The sequence below is a fragment of the Tyto alba genome, unplaced genomic scaffold, assembly GCF_018691265.1.
Source record: "Tyto alba isolate M040663 unplaced genomic scaffold, T.alba_DEE_v4.0 Super-Scaffold_1, whole genome shotgun sequence".
Lineage (NCBI taxonomy): Eukaryota > Metazoa > Chordata > Aves > Strigiformes > Tytonidae > Tyto > Tyto alba.
Window position 1 is genome coordinate 10,657,192 of NW_024881261.1, and position 14,160 is coordinate 10,671,351.

General features: G+C 38.6%; 1 protein-coding gene across 6 annotated transcripts in view; it reads right to left on the bottom strand.

Moving 5' to 3' along the window:
- Positions 1 to 14,160, bottom strand: part of VTI1A (vesicle transport through interaction with t-SNAREs 1A) — a 298,773-nt gene that overhangs the window by 24,131 nt on the left and 260,482 nt on the right. For 2 of the 6 annotated variants that reach the window (XM_032988599.2, XM_032988598.2), the window contains one exon: positions 1 to 1,031. This exon is cut by the window's left edge and continues 10,462 nt beyond it. The exons of 2 other annotated variants lie outside the window; for them this stretch is intronic. In XM_032988599.2, the coding sequence (XP_032844490.2) occupies positions 938 to 1,031 (94 nt within the window). In that variant the 3' untranslated portion in view covers positions 1 to 937. The remainder of the gene's footprint in view (positions 1,032 to 14,160) is intronic. 2 more of the 6 variants (XM_032988601.2, XM_032988600.2) reach the window with 1 other exon arrangement.

The window sequence follows — 14,160 nt, forward strand, 5'->3', positions numbered from 1 at the left end:
TAATACGCTAAAAATATTTCCAACATGCAGTCTCAACTTAGTCAGGCCAATATTAAAAATCTAGATTCTTTTTTAATGCACTGTAATCATGTATTTGCCACCAGACTATTACTTAGGATCCTTTTCAATCAGCAATGAATAGATAGGTATCTTTACACATCTTCAATAAGGGCCTAGTGTGTATGCTTCTCAGTACATATATCAACACTAGAAGATTTAAAACACATTAAATAGGCGGGCTGTGGTCACAACAACATTTTGGGTAAATGATGCATTATCATGACCTTGATGAAAGTGGAATTGATTTGAATAAGCAGAAAAGAAAACCTAATTCAAAAAAAAAAAAAGTTAAATAGAGTGTTGGATTCACATCAGGTATTAAACATCATCCTAAGGTTGCTCTGTTTTTAAAACTAACTACTGTTCTTAATCAGGTTATGTCTATTATGATAACTCATGATTGGAAGTTAGTCACAGGAGACAGGTTCACTTTCTACACCATTTGGTGTCTGCTTTACTTATATCCTATATCATAAAAGGTCAGATACTGCTTGATATTCATACACCCCGCACAGCACAAGAAAAGTGCAATAACCCCTCTTCCCTTGCTAAACTCTGGCAATTTACAGGCTAATTGTCTGGGGTAGAATTCGACACACATTAAGTCTTTTTATACCAGAACAAGCCTACACCCCAACAAATATTAAGATTCTGAAAGCACTCAGATAAGGACAAAAAATGTAAGAAAAAATAATCAACTCTACATGCCATCAACTATGCCATCAATAATACAAAATATTTTACACCACTTGCACCTGAGTTGAAGAGTGGAAAGGAGAGGGATACTCTGTCAGTGCAAGAGAATGATTCATGTGACCACTTTGTCTTAATTACTCAGAACAAGCAGTTTGTTGATGTTTAGTAAAGAACAAAGATATCAGCGTCCCTTGACAGAAAAATAAATAGCCATCACGGTGGTGAAGATGATGATGACTGCCAGAACAACGATCAAAATCCGGTTTTGGATGATCCTGAGAAAAAGCAGAAGAGACAGAAAAAAAAAGTAAATAAAACAAAATAGCAGAATATATATGAAAATCGCAAGAAGAAGGACACAGATAAATATCTTGGAGAAGAGACATATGCCCACAAATTTAGGATTCCCTATATCATTCTGTGTATCTTGATTGTTTTTTACTTTTTTCAATTTCCAGCACTTCCAAACATTTCTTTATGTAGCTATTAAATCTAACTTCTGCATTCAGGAAAGAATTAGTCTTTTCTTAATTATGCATGCACTACATACATATTAGAATAACTGAAATACGTCATGTTATAATTTATGAATCTTCTAAGAACAAATGAAATATCTAGTCCTCAGCCAATGCAATTCAAGCAGGGTGGTCTGTAATAGTAAACACCATTGTATTTTTTAAAGCCATTCTGAAATCTTCATAACTTTTTAATCTGCACAGAAACAATTTATTAATTTTCAAGGGATTTTACTATTAAGGTACAAGATTTCAAGGAAACACATGTCAATGAGATACTTACTTGTACTAAAATACCAAGGGAAAAGTATAAAAGATAGTTTTGAAGAAAAGGATGATATAAAGAAGCAAGTGTCAAACTGTGAAGCTTATGTTGTAAAAGCATCTCCTGTCTCTGTAGCATACCTTTACTTATGGTAATAGGCAAATGTTACATTCTCTATGTAGCAGAAAAAAAAATGGAAATTAGTAATAACAAAAAGATTCCAGAAGTAGAAAGTCCTAATATTGTTCAATCATTTGTTGGGAGAAATCCCTGCTTCTGAAATCAGACACCACATTGCTTCAAATTTTGTCAGAAATTAACAGGTCAATTAAAATTAATAAATCAACAAACAGTAGACTTTGAGGCATTATACAGGCGGATTCTGGACTGCAAGAATTCAGTGTTTGTTATTCCATTCTCACAGAGGAAGAATATTTTCATAGGCTCTTCATGAAACAGGAACTTTTGCAAAACACATTTGTACATGAAGCATATAGTCATAAATAGAGAGGTATAGCAAAAAAATCCCAACAACTAACTGCATCAAAAGCACCCTAATTTATACTTTTTTTTTTTTTTTATTGCTTCTGCAAAACAAAACAAAACAAAGCAAAGCCTTCACCAACCAAACAATGGTAAGAAGAGGTAAAACTGTGTTTTGTGAAATATCAAACCAAGTACAAGGCTCCTACTTGAAGACAGGGAATGTAATGTGTTAAAATGAACATATTTCACACAGTGAAAGAGAGAAGAAACTCAAGAGAGCCGAGGGGAGTTTTCCTTGGTAAATGTTTTTCATTTGGATGCGGGTGGATATACATATAAATTGTATTGGAAAGTGTAAAGAAAAATGCAGTTTTAACCAACTCCAGCTCTCTCCTTGCTTACCCCCCACCTAAAGAAAAAGCAGTAAATGGATGGATGAAAACTGTCACATCAGACAGACACCCTCCCCTGTGACACTCTAAAAGGACTAGCTCTCTATCCTCCTGACAGGTTACAAAATGATCACATTTGCTGACACGTCTTCCGCAAAACTGCTTTAGTGTTTGTGTCCACTTTCCTAGCAGGAGATGAATGGGCTGCTTTGTCCTCATTTATCACTTAAAGCTGAACTAAGATCTGTCTCGTTTATTTTTCCCTTCCTCACTAGAAAGGCTCCACCACAGCATTAATTCTTTTGCGATGACAGCTAATTCAAACTTAACAGGCAATATTTACTCTGCCAAAGGATGAGGAGGAGGGAGGGATGTTTCTCGCTCTTTTTTTTTTTTTTCTTCCCCTAAAAAAAAGCAGTGTAGCAGGCTAACAAAATAAAGCTAATTAAGGGCTTTTGGTTGTTGTTGGTTTGCACTTCAATTTAACACCTGAACTTACAAGCTTCTCTTTTGTGGTGGGGTGTGACATTCTCTGCCAAACACCTGATAACAAACGATTTGCCCAGGCAAATGCATGAAAACCAGAATATATATTTACTCACTCTCATCACTCCTGAAAAGACACTCAGCAAAATTGAAACTCAGCAGTGAAACAGATTAAAAGCATGAAAACTCTTAAAACATTCAGCCTTAAGTAATACACAGTGCAGCTGGCTTGACAACCATTTTATTTGTGGGATGTGGGCCCCAAGGCATCCATAATGCTAATTTACAAAGGATTAACTGTGAGTGAAACTTGCTTAATCTAACACATAGTTAGGCAAAGGCATACATAACATACTGAGTGTTTAAATCAACTCCTCCTATCTCTGGCCCACTGAAAAAGCATTTCATTGTCTGAGACTTAAAATTAAAGAAAAAAAAAAAAGCATCAAATCCTCCAAATGCTTTATTTTTAATACTCTGGCAGTACACACCCAATTGCAAGATTATTTAATCAGTGTCCACGTCTCTAAAATCCTTGTCAAGAGAACATGGAGTGAGGCATGCTGCCACCTGTATCTGCTAATTGAAGGTTCACTTACGGTGTGAATCTAGGAAATACATATCAAAGTTCAATTTCTAGGAATCTGAATTAGTCTGCGCAGTGCAGCAAAAGAATATCATATTAAAGGGAACAAATTAATCATGAAATAGGATGGATGTTATCAACAGACTCCTACACTGATGTATTATATACTTTTAATATTCAAGCCCACAGTTAAAGATTAATTTTATATCTTTAAAAAAGGAATAACATTGAGTTTTACTGTTTTACATTAAAGTGAGCAAGTAAAATTAAACTAACTGCAAACTGCCAGAAGGATGGGTCTAGGAGAAGAACAACAGAGCCGTTTGGTAGCAGCAGGACAGTCTTGAGGAGGGCTTAGCAAGCGGTGTGAGCCTGGGAGCTGCTGCTCAGACAGCGAACACAGATTCTGGGTGTCAGCACATTTCAGATCTCAAAGTCAACAGGCAAGGGCGACCCTTCAGAGTAAAGAAAAAATCAAGAGGAAAGGGGGTTTTGAGAGATCCAAGACAGTCAAGCCAGCTCACAGTGGTAGAACAATGGTTGGCATTGGCAGGACCCATCTGTAGGGAAGCCTATAGTACTGTCACAGCCAGACACTGCCAGTGGGTATTGCTCTAGGCAAAGCATCAAGGAATTTAAGTGGGGGAGGGAGTGATAATACCAAAGGAGAAGAAAATGGGGCCTAACATTCGCTACAAAAAAATCCCAAAGGCTAACATGCTCGCAAGAAGAAGATGACAGTCTTTTATCTCTATTACACCTTAAATTCAACGAAATCTGGTGAATTAGGAAGCCCAGATTCTTCTTTGAAAATGCATAGCATGTTTACAGGGTAAATAATTTAAGAAAGAATATATACTTGAAAGAAGACACCCATTGAAACATCCATGGCTAAAATGCCTGAAGGCAAAAACTTGTGCATTTGCATGCTGCATTTTATTAAGTTAGCACACTGTAGCTTTAAAAGAATGCATGGCCAAATTAAGAGGAATGTGTGACTGAAACATCAAGGATTCCTCAAGTTTACATTATGAATCATAGTGCTGTTGATATGAGATGAATTAACCATTTAGTTGATGCAGCTTAGGTACTGAATTCACACCAAGTTCTGCTGGAGCCAGGCGTGCTGGAGCTCGTTAACAGCCAATGTCTACTGTTCCTTTCATATTCAGAACTCTAGGAGCACAAGGGCTCATTCTATTTTGAGTCAGAAGAGATGAAAAATCTGTGCTTTTAAACCAAGTTCCATCTAGTTTATCATGGACAGCAGCCCAAAACATTTGGGTGCAAAACTACATAGAAACAGTAACTAAAGCAGATGCGAGGGTAACGTTAACCGATGCATTGAAAGAACGCGCTGGACTAACAACGCAGAAGCACATCCCACTCCTGTTGAGTTTCCTTCTGCTCGTCCTTTCTAAACGCTTGACCCTCTACCCTGGCTTCTGGTCACAGCACTGAACCTCTGACCATTGGTGGGCTGGAGGCTCACCAGAAGTGCCAACTTTGTGAGCTGACAAATGACACCGTCCGCTTTTGGGGACCACCTCTTTGATGCACACGGCGACCACTGCCTTGGAGAACAAGTCCTGCATCCATTACCAAACACTGCTGTCCCTGGCAAATCTGTTCCCCCCACTCCCACCATGGCAGAAATTGTGTTGCCTTTCCACATTTCAAAACCCCAAATGATTCACTCCTCTCCGTAGCTTCACACACACATGCACACAATGGGTCTGACTCTGTTTGTGACATGTTTAGATCTGCTCCGTATAAACACAAAGCAGTTCCCAAATAAGCTTTTGCAAACCTTACATTAAGGATGCCAACCGTGTTTAAACCTTTTTACAAAACTGCATTCATTAGCAGGGGAGTGCACGACATCTATATGGGTTCAGCCTGATGGCTTGCACATGTCTTAGTGCCTGATTGACCAGCATTGAATAATGATGCCTTGCCATTAAGCACTGATGGTACAATAACAATTGTCATGAAAATTAGCAATCATGGTAACATGTTAACAAAATACGGGATATAAACCAACCAGTGCAGACTCTGGGTGCATAAAGAGTTTTGTGCCCTTAACTTGAAATAATGAAGACTACAAATAAAATACTGCAAAAATTTCTTACAGAAGCTCAACTCTGACACTGATACAAACAAAAAAAAAATACAAATGGCTTGGGGGATCAGTTAGCACACAGTCATTACAACGCAAGGCTTTATTCTTAAAGAAAGCATCTCAAAAAATAGTGCCCTCAAGAACACAGACTGATTGATGACGGAGCACTGTCCAACAGTGCTTCACTGTAATACATGTATTTAAGATTTATCTAGAAGTGATTCCTATCAGTTTACTGGGCAGAAAGGCTTGTTCTCTGTATATAAAACTACATGTTATATGGTTGTTTTGAATACTCAGCTATTGCAATTTTGGGTGCTCTTTTATCTGTGATCCGCAGTTTTGGCTAACATGCAAGAAAATAGGTGCATGTAAATCAGTGGTAAGTGATTTTTAAGTGCCCAATATTCATGTGCAAATCAGCAGATTCAAACAAAGTGTAGGTCTATTCACATAGGCAAATACATACCAGGCAAAACTAAATGTGAATTTAAAGTAATACAAGGCTATACTCAGATATCTTCTGGACAGACAGCATTATTACTATATATAAGGACATCCTTGTTACGATATATCAGGAGCTTTCAAATGGAAGCACTAGACCCCACACAGGGGAATAAAATGTTATGACTGGTAAAGTAAAGCCTTAGATACATAATGATAAATCTCTAAGTTCAGGGTATCTGGGGGCTGTTCAAGTAACTATTCATCTTTTCCATCTTTAGGTTTAATAATGCTTTTCTTAAATAAAGGCAATTGAAAAGAACTAGACAGGCTGTGGCAAAACATAAAGACATGGCAATCTACTGAAATAAAAGAGTAAGAGAGCGCTGCCTAACAAAATTACATCTGGTTGGAAGTATCTGACTTGATACATTTTTCATCATTAACAACTGAAATTAGCAAACAGAAATACCAGTGAAAAAGTATCTGCACAAGTTGCATACAGCTCCTTGGCCCTCTTCTAGCTGACCTCGGAAAAAGTGAAGAATTTGGAAAATAATCAAGTTTTTTTCCCTCTCCCCCGTTTCAAACTCTGAAAATAAATCCAAGTTCTTTGAGTTCTCAAGCCAGAAGAAGCGATTACATTGTAATTGACATTGTATATTTAAAGGTATAAAAGGCTTTGGGGGTGGCAGAGAGGGGATGGGACCCCTCCATGGCTTCACTTCATGCCAAAAAGGCCACCCTACCTGAGCTCCACCTCCAGTCTGGAGAGAGGCCATTCCCAGCAGGAGCCTACGTCCTGTTCTCTGAATTCCTTCCCAAAGGAGCCTCTTCTTCCCCTAGGGACAGGGGCTCTAGTTTCTTATGTGTAAGACCTTGGGAAAATCCATTAAAAATTGATGAAAGCTGAGCAGATAATGAAACTTAAGCCTCAAAAATGGAGGAATGGAAAATAAAAAGCGGATGGCATTTTTCTAGCTGACTGGCAGGGTTATTTGAAAGAGACAGGCCTTACAAAGTGCCTAAGATACTGTTGGCAGGGCTGAGGAGTTGTGCAGTGCTACATCCTCTAGCTTTCAAGTTCAGTCTTAAGGACTGGAGCTGTCTACTTGTAATAACATGGATACCAATCTCTAGTTATAATATTACACTCAAACCACATCAATGTGTTTGCACATGGGCCCTGAATGAAAGAATGAGTCATGTAATAACAGGTGCAGGGAGGTAGTCACACTATCCAACTTTATATCTAGCTAATCTCTCTCAGCTCCCTGTGTATATAAGCTAGAGTTCTGCTCCGAACTGCCTTTTCTTTTTCCTGGCCATATATACATCCCAAGAGAACTAGTCAGTTAAGTTATCTGGCCAGGTTAGGTGCCTACAGATTAAGTAGGGAAGATATCCCTAAAAGCTTGAATATGAGGCCCAAGTAAGAAAGTTTGCTAGCTCTGAAGGCAAAATCATCATACAGGAAAGGCGTTATCATATAGTAAAGTGTCTGTAATCTCCCATTAGTCAGAAATATTGTAGAGATGAAACTCACCAGTAAAGCAGATGATGTTCATCAATAATTAGTCAGTAAATACCTTGATTCATCATCTCCCTTTAATGGATCCCATATTTGCACAGGACATTCTGACCAGAATCACATATACTTGTCCTTTGACAGTTTTTCTGGAGGAGTGAGAGACAGGAGAGACATCCCCCTTAGGGATGAAAGCCTCTTGAAATACAGTGAGCTTTCTTGGCTTAAGGAACTATGTTTTTTACCTTGCTGTGTCATCGTCTTACCATTAAGACTAAAATTTAAAATTATTTTAATGATATCTAATAGTTAAAATACTCATTAAGATATCTAATTCATAACTGAAATCTTGAAATACAATCCAAATATAACAAAACCATATGAACAATGTTGGAGTATGGTGTTATTTGGTAGCCATCAGGACTATCATGGCTTGCGACCTGTCTCAAGGACCTGGCAGTGTCAGGAGGTGCAAATAGTACCCAGGTGATAACTGGAGCCTGTGGGGAGACAGGGGAGGACCAAGTGGCCTTGGATGGAGAGATATTTACAGAAACAATTGGAAGACAAGTGCATGCAGACTTCGGCATGCAAACTGTGAGAACAGGGAAAGCCTGAAAGAAGACCTCATGGATGTGGGACCTAAGATAGAGAGGCAAAAGGGAAGGGTACTGCACATCTTCTGCTAGCTCAGATTCTATTAATTGTTTATTTTTAAAACACACAGGAAGGCATTTCTGAAGGATGAAAAGTATCCTTCTGCTGATGAGAGACCCTAACAGGGAACATTTCCCTGCACAGTTGTGATGCAACTGCAGCTTTCTCCTGTCTTCATGTCCACTCTCTCCATGGAGGGAACCAATTAGATTATCACTGTCATTAGGAGGAACAGCGGGTGGCTTCCAGGGCCATGGAATCTCAGCAACCAAAACTGGAGGGGGATTAATTCATTTCATGCAAAGCAGAGGCAACACCAGATCTCTTTGGCAATTCTAAATGAAGATCACGTGCACAGTGGCAACTGCAAGTGGAAGAAGTCAAGGTTGTATTAATCTCCAAACAGCCTTTCTCAGGGTACTGAAGTATCAGGAAGAACAAATCACACATTTAGTCACCTGAGCATGACTAAGAACCATAGGCCTTAGCAAACATTATGAGCCCTTTAGAAAGAGCTCTGAGGGAGGGGTGGATAGCCCAGCTGTCAGTGTAATGGCATTCTTCAGCACACTGATTGCATGAAGCTCTGGTCCCCAAACAGTTAACAGGAAAAAAAAGCCCCAACCCCAACCCCCTCATCAGCACTCAAAGCTAAAGCAATTATTTCTCCTGCAGAAGAAATGTATGCAAGCTATAAAATGACAAGAGCATACATGATCGCATATTGGCTTTTATGATAAACATAGTTGAATTTACATTCTGTGCAATTTGAGAGAACAAAAATGTGTAAAGTCTGCATTTTATCAACTTTCATAATCATTAGAACCCACCCAAACATATATCTTAAACAGATGAAAGTAACATCTTTTCCTCTGCCTCACTTTAATTAATGACTAATCTTCAGCTTTTATGTGTGAAGCTGGAGACTGGACACAAATACTTCGTTTGCGTTATTTTCCCCTTATCACACCATATTTGACTGGGCGTCTTTTTGTATGGCAAGTTTTCTACAATTGTCTTAACAATGTTGACCTCTTTTGTAAAAACCTGAAGGCATCTGCAGCAATTGTTCCTAAAGATGCGCTATCCAAAATGTTACCATTTCATGGCACTTCTTGAATGATAGAATAGAATTTTTTTTGGTATATATTCATTTTTTTTCAAATGCTATAAAAGAAAGGAAAACAATCATGGCTAAGGCCATTTGTGAGATGGCATTAAAAGAGCCTACTCTGAGACAGATAAAAATAATGAGAATCTTTCTGTCAAGAAGGATTTAGAAAATATCACTAGCATTATTAAAATTTAATTTTTTACTGTGCTTTTTGGTTCCCCCTTTTCCAGTGATAATGAGCAGGACTGCACACCTCCACAATGCTAGTACTTGTTTTGAGCAATAAATTCAGCCTTCCAGTCTGAAGACATTTCAGACAACAATTTTGACTGCTATAGGCTTATTTTTCAACCTGTTCTGTGCTTTGAGTCTTCCTATAAAAACCAGTTCATAAGCTAATTTTCCACAAGGCCAGTGGAACAAATAAAAATCAATTTTTGCCCAACTGGTTCAGAGAAAACCTGGGAATAGTGAAGACAGAACAGTGGAAAATAAAAAGAATCGATGTATTCACAAATGGTTTACCTGATAGAGAACTATCAAATTAGTTGACAGGAGATACTTGCCACTATTAAAGTATTTTCTTTTCAGCATGTTACAGTATTTCTATTAGGGGAGCAGAAATGCCTCTACTTTGTTATGACCTCGGTTTAATAACCACACCAAGTCTCCATGCATACTGTAAAACTACAGGGCACAAAGTCAAAGTGCAAGAGCACTTGCAGATTTTGCAACCAAAGGGACCTGCAAGCCCAGCCTGGCTTAGAGTGGGTGTAAGTTTTCATGATCTCATGGAAGGAGCGAAGATTCCTCTTTCAGGGAACACAGGGAGACATTCATGACCTCAGGCCAACCTTGTCAAGAGGAATTTGGTCCATCAAGAAAGGAAAAAATCGTAAAACACTGCCCAGACTTCCCTCCCCAGTTAAAACCCCAAATGTTCAGGAGCATGCTGAAAACTAAGCAGTTTAATATCTCTTGGAGAGCAGAATATAAATTTCTCCAAAGATGGCAATCCCATTCGTAGACTTCAAAACTTTCAGAATCCCAAAGACAATTCAGGGCACAGGCTTTAATATCGTGGTACAATCCATTTCATCATCTTCTCCACTAATTGGGCAAGCGTTTTTGAAACCGTGATACCAAGAAGGGATTGGATAAGTGCTTATGCCTGTCTGTCTGCAGCCAGAAAAATATGTCTGGAAAACTGATTGAAGAACAGAATCTGCTTTTTAATACAAATTAACCATCACTCCTCTGGAAATAAAACAAATTTATAATTTACAAGCTTAAATATTAAGGAAGCTATTTTTAAGTAGCTGTAATCTTCATCCTAGTATGTAGCATTTTATGCACTCCTTCATTTTTATGAGTTCGCATTAAAATGTGACTCATTTTAACAGAAAAAAAAAGGATTAAGTATGTCACTCTGAAGTAAAGCTGCATATTACCTATTTAAAAATATTATAACACACCATGGAGACATCATTTCTAGGGCCAAATAAAACATTACTCAATGAAGAAATAGCATGAAATATAAAATATTCAGCAGAGGAAGGGTATTTGCAGTTAAGCAGTTTCACTGCCAATAAACAGCATCATAATAAATAGCATACACGTAGAAAAAAGTATACCTGTTCTTCGCTATTCGAGATGTAACACCTTAGTATGGGAAACTAATAAAGATACTACTCATCCACTAAGTACATACAGGGAGAAACTAAAACCCACCACACATTTTGATTCTGAATCTCTTACAACTGATGCTAATTTGCTTATGCTATCTGCCTGATTTAGAGCTAATCTTCTGTAAATTAACTCCTAATGCTGTCTGAAATAATCCTCTTAAGGCTGGTCTGTCTTGAGTACTTTATATCAAATACCATGAAATACACCAGCATATACAAGGCGTACAGCATTTGTAGTGCTGTTGGCTGCTCTTGGATATTTGCTGTGCGGTGAAAACACCAGCAAGGTGCAGAGCCATGTGGCCCTGGGGCAGCTTTGGGACAGCACAGGGTGGTGTTGCTCTGGTTGTCCCCTATGAAGGGGACAGCATGCCAGGACCGTGTCCACTGGCCCCTGGCCACCTGAGAGAAGAGGAGGCTCTTTGCCTCCTTACAAAATGGTGCAGGGAGATGCAGTTCCATGCTCTGAACCTCCAACTGCAGCAGCACATGATAATGAGAAAAAAGTAAACCGTTCAGGCTTTAAGATTTCTGAATGACAAGGTCCCTGTTAAACAGCACTAATTATCAGCTAGAAGTCTAATCTGATAACTGGTTTGAAAAGACAGAGATCGACAATTTTCTTTCTTCAGACGGGGAAAATATTTTTAAGGGTGTTGCTTCACCATCGGCCAGCTAAATTATTATTGTCAGTGTGCTAACTCTGTATTCAAAAATATATTTTTACCATTAAATCCACCGGAACAATTTTCTCCCCCAACATTAATTTAATGATACAGCCGAAAACCTAATTGATATTGGTGAGCAATGCAATTCCAACATATTATTTTCTCGCGTTTTCGAAACATAAATGGCAGGCACAACTTTGACTGAATGGACCTCTTTATGTTTTAACAGTCAGTTTATTGGCCCAGACTCCATCATATAACAAGCACAATTGCAAAGGCAATACATTTTTAATTGAAAAATTCATGTATTTTTACTATGAAAGTGACTCAAATAACAAGTAACTTTGTCAGGTAAGGGGCTTTTAAACCAATTTTTATATACGGAATGTTTTTTAGAAATTATATTCTCACATAGCAAGTGCTTATAGGAGTCTATCAGAAGAAAAAAATACGTATTGTTTAAATCATACTTTATTGGAGCTTGCTTTTTTAATATATTAAAGAACAGATAAAGCACAGTGATCAGTGAGCTGTATGTGTCCAACAGCCCTTCAAGAGCCTTGTGGAAATGTATAAAACAAGCAGTGATACAATCCTTTGCCAAACACTGTCATAAATTTTTTATTTGGCAGCTAACATTCTCACTAGTTTTCTTGGCAGCAATTGGGACCTTTAGCAAGAAAGGTGCAGGAGAAAAATACCTTGTTTAGAGATGTTTTCAACACTTTCTGGGATTTTTCAGAACTTCTGCCTGCAGCACATTTTACAACCACAGTCTCCAGTCACCTGATGAGTTGGTGGTGGTTTAAAACTTTTTTTTTTTTAAAATATAGACAGCCTACTACCCCCCTCTGGCCTTCAGCCTAGGATGAGAGTGTGGAGGGGGGCTGTATGTGTTCCACAGAGATACAAGTGGTTGCTCCTCTCTGTCTAGACAAAAAAACTTGAAAATAATATCAGAATGTACCTTTCATTGCTCCTGATACTATCTGTATCTTATTCCCGGATGACAGAGATAAATGAAAGGCAAACATGTGCTGATTACTTTTGCATTTTTCTTGGGAGATCTCTGCAGAAAAGCTGGTCACAGATGCAGCTATCCTGGTCAGCCAGTGGACTGCCTGATAAACAGAATCATGAAATAGATTTCTGTACCCAGATCCACTCTTCCAGGGATTTTCTGTTTTGTTTTTTTAAAAAAGATATACTAAACTTGACATCTGATGCACAGCCTTCCTCCATGCACCCAGATATGCAGATGCATTGTACATGTGAAAATATGGCTCCAGCAGTACTGTGGTTTGGGCCATATAGGGCAGAAGCAAGCTCTTACCAATTCACTTACAAAGCAGATGTTTTATATTTGGGTATTTCATTGTTTCAGAATAGAAATAAAATGAATAAAATTAACCTATTCTACATCTCAGCAGCATCCTCCAAAACCTTCACAAGAATAAGATATATTTTGGCCCTTCACCCCGACATCAAGGAAACAGTTTGTCTTAAACAGATGTGGACCAGGAAAGGCACCTTTTCATTCTGTCTCAAATTAGAAAGGTTGGAATTTAGCTTTAGACAGTATAAATTGCTTTAAACACAGGCTTAATTAAAATAATGATGTTACACTTATAAACACAAACTAACAGGCTTCCCCACAGCTTGTGTTCCAGTTTTGTCTCTCATGTTTACCAGGGGCATCATCCCCTCAAGAAGTTTACAGAGCACACACAGACATCTAGTGGTTGGTGGAAACAGTGCAAGCACGCCAGGGATCTCCCACGGCTCCACTGGAGACGGTGAAGTTACACCAGGTGTTTGTTGAGCCAATTCTGTCTCTGTTACCCTATGGATGGGCAATCAAACTGGGAGAGAATTGCTCCCTTTGTGCCATCTCAGGTACTCGTGCTGCCTCTGGCCAGCGAGTTGCTCTCTTGGCAACTCCCGCTTCCCAAATTTCCCTAATCAATGATTCTTTTCAATTCAGTCTGAGTTATTTTTGCCTTTCTTTCGAGTACCTTTAAATTTGTCTCTCCTTGCTACTGCTTTATTTTACTTAAAACTGGAAGAGTTTAATCATCTAATATCATTTGAAAGGTTCTCAGAACGTGGCTACACGCAACGAAGTCTACTGGAAAGTGACAGAGCAATGGGATTTTACAGACAACAACATACACAGACGATGAAAAAGTACACAGTCAATAACAAATTTTAAATTGTTGGGAGAGGAATATGGCTTGCTCTGCAGTCAGCACCAATCCATGGAAGGATGCCTAAAACTTCAGTGGGGTTTGAGTCCCACATCTGCAAAGGAGATCAAGAGCCACAGTTTTGCACAGCATTGTAAGAACTCAGCGCCCTGATTCTGCTCTGTTACACCATTTTAAATCAAGCGGTACTCAGCAGTGTCATAACCCTGTACATCTGTGTCAGACCCCGTGTTGCAAGGGCAGACT